The 8,726-nt window shown below is 58.5% G+C and overlaps 1 protein-coding gene across 2 annotated transcripts in view; it reads right to left on the bottom strand.

Moving 5' to 3' along the window:
- Positions 1-698: 698 nt before the first annotated feature.
- RARG (retinoic acid receptor gamma) overlaps positions 699-8,726 on the bottom strand; it is a 19,302-nt gene continuing 11,274 nt past the window's right edge. For both annotated transcript variants that reach the window (XM_077753471.1, XM_077753472.1), the window contains 7 exons: positions 5,543-5,691; positions 5,182-5,323; positions 4,346-4,506; positions 3,987-4,163; positions 3,391-3,595; positions 2,788-2,946; positions 699-2,006 (listed from right to left, as the gene is read on the bottom strand). In XM_077753471.1, the coding sequence (XP_077609597.1) occupies positions 1,807-2,006; positions 2,788-2,946; positions 3,391-3,595; positions 3,987-4,163; positions 4,346-4,506; positions 5,182-5,323; positions 5,543-5,691 (1,193 nt within the window). In that variant the 3' untranslated portion in view covers positions 699-1,806. The remainder of the gene's footprint in view (positions 2,007-2,787; positions 2,947-3,390; positions 3,596-3,986; positions 4,164-4,345; positions 4,507-5,181; positions 5,324-5,542; positions 5,692-8,726) is intronic.

An 8,726-nucleotide genomic window follows, 5' to 3' on the forward strand; every position in this document is an offset into this window, starting at 1 on the left:
GGGGGGGGCGGAGGGGGAGTCACAGACAGTGAGGGGGAGAGTACAGGGGTACAGTGGTAAGTCCTGAGTGGGCTGAGGATGGAGCTGTTGCAGAGGTGAGGCATGTAGGGGCAAGGATGTTAGTGCAGAAGGTAACAGTGGGGTCATGGGGGGTGAGGTCCCGGGGTAAGGTGGGGTCACAAGGGGCAGAGGGAGTGATCTGTAAGGTGATAGTGGGGTCACAGAGCAGGGGAGCTCATGAAGTAAAGGGAGCGTTGGCGTAAAACTGAAACACTGTAACTTAGATGCAGGCTGTGGTTCCCCTCTTCTGGGGCCCGAGACCCTCACGAGAACCAGTGCAACTTCCACAAACCCCTTCCGCAGAGAAGGGCAGATATGCACCGACACTTAACTGGGGGTGGGGACAACTTAAAAGACCTCTGGGCCCACTCACACCTCCCCAGAGGCCCACTGTGTCCAATCTAAGACACACACCTGGTGGCTGTGGGAGGCCCAGACACCCAGCCTAGGCTCCTGGGAGCTCCCTTTACCCCACCTTCCAACACCCCCATCCAGGCACATTCCATCCGATTTCCTTGGTTTCCCTAAGAAAGCTACAGAATCCAGTATATTAGGCGCTCACCTTCCTCACCCAGACCCTCTCCAGGTCAGCTGGTCACTTCCCCTGCCACTTGCCAGAAGGAGCCACACGCCATCCATGAGTTTCCATCACTTTATTTTGCAAAAATAGAAAACTCAGCAATATGCGATACAGCGGGGGAAGGGGAGATGTAAACAGAGGGGAGGGAACAGCACCCTGACCCCCCAGAGAAAAAGGGGAGCCAGCGGGAATCTTATTTGGCAGCTAAATACAAACTGGGGATTGGAGGAAGAAGGGAGGGGTCACAGGGGCCCTGGGCTCCCCCTCCCAAGACCCCTGGAGGAAGGGGTCAAGTCCAGGGTGTAAACAAAAGCTAATAAATAAATAGAGGTTTCCTCTGGGTCAGGGAAGGATCAGCTAAGCAGCGCCCACCCCCCCACTCCCTGGGCCAAGCTGCTCTGGAGATCAAGGAGGGAAGGCACTCGGGGTGGGGGGGGAGGGATCCCCTGGTCCCTCTGTAGTGTAGGAGACTCCCTGCCCCGGTGGCTGAGATGGGAGGCAGGGGAAGCCCAAGGCACATGACAGGGCCGGGGGAGGGGCTTGTAACGGAGGGCACAAGGTCAACTCTGGGCCCAGGCAAAGAGGTGCCGAATGCACTTGTAGCTGTCCCTTTCACCCTCTGGCCCTCCACAGAAATGCAGGGCCCAGCCTGCCCCAGCCTGACCTGGCACGAGGAGGCGGCACAGAGGGCAGTGTGCACCCGGCAGGTGCATTACGTAGCATGAGGCACCAAGGGCAGGGGCAAGAGGGTGGGCTCAGCCCCCCCCCGCACCCCCTTTTTGGTCTCTAGTGTTCCTGTTTGCTCCCAGAGGCCTGAGCACCTGGCAAAGGAAGGGGCTGCGGCACTGGCAGGGTCTTCCTCCTGCCCTGGGGAGCCTGGGACCCTGGTGTCTGAGGGGCAGTGCTGAGATTTTACAGTCCCAACCCAGGCTCACCCCTCTGCCCTCTCTCCTGGTGGGGGCAGGGCAGGCCCCTGAGACAGGGGAGGGAGCCCGTCAGAGCAGGAAGGGGATGAACACAGAGGCACCCCTGGAAACTTTGGCAAAAACAAGGAGCTCACTGGAAGGGGTGGAGAGAGGGCAGAGCTCGTCCTCCCCCAGTCACTGGAGGTGTCTGGGAGATGGTCAGTCTGCTGCCTGGAGCCCCAACCCCCACGGCAGGAGAAGTCAGGGGCCCTGGTCAGGCTGGGGGCTGCACCCCCCTTTACCCTGGCCCCAGGGAACCTCATCCTCGCTAGAGGCCTTGGGGTGGGGACCAGGCTGCGAGGAATCGTCCTCAAACATTTCGGGGTTCTCCAGCATCTCTCGGATTAGGGGAGGCATCGGGCCCGGAATCTCCATCTTCAGGGTAATGGCCCTTTCCGCTCCTGCAACAGAGGAACAAAGAGGTTCAGGGGGACAGAGGCCCACGGCCCTTGAGGCCACCTCTTTAACCTTTCTTGGCTGTCCCGGGACTGCCCTCTGGGGGCTCCCAGCACAAGCCTGCTACTTACTTGTCCCTGCCTCCTGCAGGGTTCCTGGGGGCCACTCCTCCGCCTGCAACTTCTACCTGCCTTCTCTGCCAAGCCTGCTGCCATTTTTTCAGGCCATCTCCTCAAAGATCGCACCAGGTCCAAGTGGCAGCCACACTCCTCAGACACCCCACCCTCCCACGTCCACAGCTGGCCAATTGTTCCTAGGCCTATTCTTCCTCACGTTTACAATTATAACTAATATTTATGGAACACCTACTATCTGCCAGCCGTCCTTCTGACCCATCAATGTCCAACAGAACTTTCTGTGATGATGGCATTATCTGCTTCATCCAGGACAGTCATCGCCAGCCAGCGAGCACTTGAAACACGGCTACTGCGACTGGGGAGTCGCATTGTTAAGTCAGGGCAGTTCTAAGCCCGCTGGTGTTAATTCGTTTAGTCCTCTCCGATAGCTTATGAGGAAATACAGCCCAGTTTACAAACATGAAAATAAGGCACCAAAAGTAAAGGGAGTTGCCCAGAGTCTCGCCACGAGCCCGCGGCAGAGCTAGGATTCCAGAGTGTAGGCCGCCCGGTTCGCGCCCACGCGGTTCTTGTCTCTGCTTGTCTGCCTGCCTGCACTGGGAGACCAACAGCTCCAGGAAGAGAGAGGGGAGGATCCCTCATGACTCACCCTTGGTGCTGATGCCCCGGAGGTCAGTGATCTTCATGAGCATCCTCGGGAACATATAGGGCTGGCTGGGCCGCCGCCGGCGGGCATAGAGCCTCAGGGCCTCCAGCAGTGGCTCCTGTAGCTTGTCTACTTTTTCAGGTTCCTCCAGGTCCATGCGGTCTACAGGAACAAGCACAGTGCAGTGAGAGAGGAAGAGATGGGGGACACAGCGACAAATGGCTGCTCCCCAGCTACCCCAGACCCATGGCACTCCAGGCCCCAAACTCTGTCCCATCAACCCTTTGCCTATTGTTCCTGAGCCTATCCAGGCCACCTCCCCTGCTCCAAGCCCTGTGCCTTCTCCCCTCTGGTCAGTCACTCCTGCCCGGACCCCTATGTCAGCACCAGTATCTGGGACCCTCTCAGCTCTCTCTGACTCTGCTCTCCTTTTTGTTCTATCCTCCGGGGCTGCTCGGGAGCCTGTCCGGGGTCTGAGAAGTCTGTGGATGGGGCAGGTGCGACAATCCCAGTGGGGAGGGACCAAGGTCTCCTGCCTGGTCAGAGATCAGGTGTGGGCTGTGGTGGGAAAGAACCCTGAGCAACCACCAGGGGGCGCCCCGGCACCTCCGCAGATGAGGCAGATGGCGCTGAGCAGTCCTGTCTCCGTGTCATCCATCTCCAGTGGCAGGAGCTGCCCCGCAAAGGCAAAGACGAGGTCTGTGAGGGGCCCAAAGCCGGCGTTGTGCATCTGGGTCCGGTTCAGGGTGAGCCCATCAGAGAAGGTCATGGTGTCCTGCTCTGGGGTGTACCTTGTGCAGATCCGCAGCATCTGGAGAGGGGGGAGGGGAAGGGTTAGTGCTGTTTCTGGGGAGGAGCACCCGTCCTGGCGGGGAGAAGGGGCATTGGGGTACACACGGAAGGCGAGGACGTTAGGTCCAGAAAGAGGGCAACCTGAAGCGGGCATGAGGAGGAAGGCAGAGGGGGAGAATCCGAAGCCGGGGGAGGATTGGGGAGGCAGAAGGAGGCAGAGGTCCAGACGTGTAGGACCAGGTCTTGGGGCAGGGGGTAAGATACAGAGAAAGCTTGGGTTTAGAGGCGATCTGGGGAGTCCCAGAGAGGAGGGGGAAGGAGAGATCATGAAATCTTTGTGGTAGACCAACTCCCTGGCCTCCCACGAGGGTCCGGCCGTGGCGGGAGACATGCCACAGGGCTTCACTTACCAGGATGTCTAGGCAGGCAGCCTTGAGCAGAGTGATCTGGTCAGCAATGCTGAGCCCTGTAAAGCCAGGCAGCCGCTTGGCAAACTCCACGATCTTGATGATGCACTTGGTGGCCAGCTCGCTGAACTTGTCCCACAGCCCCAGATCGAGCTGCACCCGGTGATCTGCGCTGGAGTTCTGCAGGGAGGGCAGGTTGAATGCAAGCTGAGGCCCGCCCTGGGGGTCGTCTTCCTTCTGCCCAAACCCCAAGCTCTCCCCTCTGCATTCTGTCGCCCTTCCCTGTCCTCAGCAGAGCATGGCCGTATTGAGCCCCTACCAAGTCCCCAAAGCGAACAATCCGCTGCCCTCACTGGACTCACCGTGGTGTATTTGCCCAGCTGGCAGAGTGAGGGGAAGGTCTCCTGATGAGCTTTGCTGACCTTGGTGATGAGCTCTTCCAACTGAGGGCTCAGCTCATAGCTGTCAAGTGACCCTTCCTCCTTCACCTCTTTCTTCTTCTTATTCCGGTCATTCCGCACAGCTTGGGGGCAAAGGCACAAACAAAGAGGGTCAGGACCTTCAGAACGTCCCTCTGGGTACCCCTCTCACCCTGATATCAGGCACTCAGTCCTTATCATGAATATCTATTCCCTGGGAAGCCCCTAATCACTGCCTCAGTTTCCCTAGCTCCTACAATAGCTCCCATTCCCAGGCTGGCTCTCTCCAGCCCCACCCAGGGCCTGCAGCCCCTGCTCCCTCCCAGAGCCACTCGGCTCCATCCTGCCCTTCCTGTCACCCTGCAGGAGCTGGGGAGGGGGGGGGCAGGATATGCGGGCGGCAGGATATCCACTTATAGCCTTGGCAGCACAATGGCGCAGGGGAGGGGGGGCACCCCAGATCCACCTCAGGCTCAGTCTTGGGAGCAGTGGAGAGGACTGGAGAGCCCCCCCAACTTCCCCATAAAATGGCAAAGTGAGCCAGTAACCCCCATTCACTCATTCAGAGGAAGGATTAAGCTCTGACAGGGGAGAATGGCAAGGGGTGGAGCCTCCTAGGTGAATGGCACTAATCAAACAGGACTGGCCAGGGAGGAGGCAGCATCCCAGGGCAGGCCAGGTCTCAGAGGTCAGGGAAGTGGGGGTGGCCAGTGGGAGAGGACAGCAATGACCGGGTAGGGCAGGAGGGGCCCCTGTTCAGGCCAGCGCTAGGGGCCTACCTTCTTTGGACATGCCCACTTCAAAGCACTTCTGTAGCCGACAGTACTGGCAGCGATTCCGCGTCACCTTGTTGATGATACAGTTTTTGTCGCGGTGACACGTGTACACCATGTTCTTCTGGATGCTGCGGCGGAAGAAGCCCTGGAGTTGGGGGTGGGGGGTGGGCAGTGAAGCAGGATGCTGGGAGTACCAGCCTCTCACAGGCCTTGTGGGTCGCCCCAGGCCGGACCCAGTCTGCGAGCCACCACGTGGGTGCAAAGCAGCTCCTCCCACTCCACAGGGACGGCTACTCGCACACAGCGTCCTGCCCCTCTGGTCCGGACCGGAGGCCCAGAGCGCCCACCCCCACTACGCACACACCTTGCAGCCTTCACAGGAGCTGACCCCATAGTGGTAGCCAGAGGACTTGTCATTGCACACGAAGCATGGCTTGTAGACCCGAGGAGGTGGAGGGGGTGAGGGCGAGCTGGGCACCATCTCCTCTGAGCTAGTGCTCTGCGTCTCCACCGCTGAGGGGAAAGCAATGACATGACAGTCGGGGGAGAAGGACCCCTCAGATCTCCCAGCATCCTCGCTATACAGACACACCCCATTCCCACTTCTCCCTCTTGCTCGGAGGTGACGATACCATCACTGCCGCACTGACTTAAAGTCCCAACAACCACGTACAGCCCCATAGTAAACACTTCCAGAAAGCCCCAAACGACGGCCCTCAGTGCACCTCCCGCAGTCTGGCCATCTCCCTGCACCACAGTGCCAGCCCGAGCCCTCCGATCCTGCCAGCCCGCACGACCCTGCTAGGTTCCAGGCCAAGGCCCTCTTGAAAGTTAACTTCTGGGCCTCAGTTTCCCCAGCTATAAAGTGGGTAGGGGAAGGGATTGTGGGCTGCGGCTCTGCACTCTTCAGTCAGTCACTCTGTCACACTGGTCCACCTTGTTGGGTCATCTACCTCCCACCATCCTCCTCCTCCCCCCAGGCAGTAGATCTGGAGTTGGGTAGGCAAGCACCAGCCACCTGGAGCTCACACCTGGCTCAATGACCTGCAGGGGTACTCAGTACCCCGGGTACCCTGAGGTCGAAGAGGACCTTATTTTCTCTCAAGTAGTACAGTAGTACAAATAATCCTCCAGCTTCTCCCCCTCATATCCCCCCCCAGATAACCGTCAACGTCCTTTTACCCGGAAACCACCAAGGCACCGAGGCAGTGGAGCAAACAGGACAAGGTATCAAGAAAGTAGGTTAGCAGATATGCAACAGCCCTCTTTTACACCTGAAGGAACTGAGGCCAAGGGAGGGGAGTGACCGGCCCGGTGACACACTGCCAGCTAATGGTGGAGCCAAGACTCTCAGGTCCTCTGGCTAGATGTAAGTGGCCAGGCAGGGAGCCTGAGAAGTCAAGAAGTCGGGGAAGGACAGACTGAGGTATTTGCTCAGATTCTCAGGTTGAGAAGCGGTTGGGGGTGTAGCAAAGCGGGAAAAGTCAGGTGACAGTGGGTAAACAGGGCTCATGGGGGAGGGGAGCTATCTCTGGACCCTCTCCCAGCCCATGTCTTCACTCCTCAACTTTCCCCACAAACACCCAATCGCAGCTCAAAGGGGGCCTCAGCCCACGCCACACAGGGGGACGGGGTTGGGCACCCTTTATTCAGGAGGCTGCTCGGTTGTGTGGGGGTTTTTGGGTCTGTGGTTCATCTTCAGAGGCAGAGAAATCTATAAATTATTCAACCTGTAGGACCCGTTGCCCAAACCAAGAGGGCCCAAGTTAACGCAAGAAAATGCTAGGACCCTCCCTAAGGAGTGTCCCACGCACCCACCTCAAAAGCACCTTCTTCCTTCTAACCTGCTGCAGCCCACCTGGTCAAAAGTCCGCCCCATACCGCCAGAAGGGCAGAAGGAATGCCCAGGAAGCTGGGGTTCCGGGCTAGCTCCACCCTCCCTCCAGGAGGGAAGCCCTCCCCACCCCCCAACACACACAGACACTATTAGCATAAGAATCCCGCTGGAGTGAGATTCCCCAATGGCAAAGGACAGAGGAGAGGGGAGGAAAGAAGGTGCCTGGAGTCTATTCAGGTCCGGGGCGGGAGACTCCAGGAGGGGCACTGAGAGACGTGGGGCCGGCTGGAATGCCTTTCAGGACCCCTTCTGGTGTCCTGGGAGGGCACACGTGCTGCCCACAGGCCAGTGCGTGGGGTGGTGCTCACTCGGGCGCTGACGCCCTCCCTGCCCGCAGAGCGCTGCCTCATTTCCTCTCTTGCGAAAGGGCCTGGGTGCGGTCAGACTGGCATAGGGCAGTGCCAGGCAATTATAAAGACTGGGGGCCGCAGGGAGACAGGCCTGGGGACAGCTTTTCCTGTCTGAGTGGTACTGTCACCCCTCCTGGGCACCCTTCTGGCACAACTCTGCCCTCTGAGCCCTAGAGTGCGCCTCAGTGGCCCTGGTCACTCTGGGGGTGAAGGGCACAAGAAGGCTAAGTGGGTCTCCCGAGGCCGAGACCCCACCATTGGGATGCTGCTCCCAGGCTAGGCAGGGGCCCCTGCTGGGGAGGAGGGGGGGGTGGGCTCTGGGTTTTTCTCCTTTTAAAGCCCAAATTGCTGAAATTGAGGAAATTCCTGGCCAGGCTGAGCGGAGCTTCAAACAAACTCTTTATAACCGGCTGTAAACGCTCCCAGCTGCGAGGCGCGGGACTGAGAAGCCCAGACTCACAATCTGATACACACCTCCTGGGAGACACTCTCACACATCAACAGGCAGGGCACAAAAGTAGACAGACTACCAATGGCCTCCTGTACCCCACCAGGCCCCTGGCACCGAGGAGCACACAGTGAGGCATAAAGGCACACTCACTCCAGCCACATGGTGGAGGAGGGGGATACACAAGTCAGAAAGCTGCCCCACAACACCCAGCTTCGCATTTGCAAGAGAGCAGCTCAGCTACCAGACAAACAGCAGGGCCTGCCAGCACAGCACCAGGACACCGCCAAACACCCACAAACACACCATGTGGCCCTCCCCTCAAGGGCCCTCTTTCCTTCCCTCCTTTAGACACAGCTCTAAACTACTTTCTCTCTAAAAGTGTGTGGAGCAGGCCCGAAGCCCCCCAAGACCCTAGAGAACAAAATTATTGGTCCAAATTGAAATGCAAGACCATACTGCCAGCCAAGTGGGGGGGGGGGGGCTGCCATGCTCAGGAAAAGGGCTGGGTCCCTACCCAGCCCCCACAAAAGCCCTCCTGGGAGTCTCTCCACCTCAGCACCCCTCCCAACAGACCCCAACTCCCCTTTCTATTGGGCAGTGAAAGGAAGGTTAAGAATTCACCAGGGTTGGGTGCACAGCAGTAACAGTTCCGTGCCCTCTCCGTCTTATAAATGCCACACTTTTAATTCTCGCCGCACCCCACCCCAAAGTATGGTCTCCTGTTCGCCACCTCCCTCCTTCAGTCTGCAAGTTGTTAAATCTGAGCAGCTCTGCCCTGGAACCAAAGAAAAAAAAAGGAGGAAAAGAAAAGAAAAAGAAGAAAGAAAGAAAGAAAAAAAGCCGAACTCGT

Source organism: Crocuta crocuta, unplaced genomic scaffold (genome assembly GCF_008692635.1).
Source record: "Crocuta crocuta isolate KB4526 unplaced genomic scaffold, BGI_CrCroc_1.0 scaffold30, whole genome shotgun sequence".
Taxonomy (NCBI): Eukaryota; Metazoa; Chordata; class Mammalia; order Carnivora; family Hyaenidae; genus Crocuta; species Crocuta crocuta.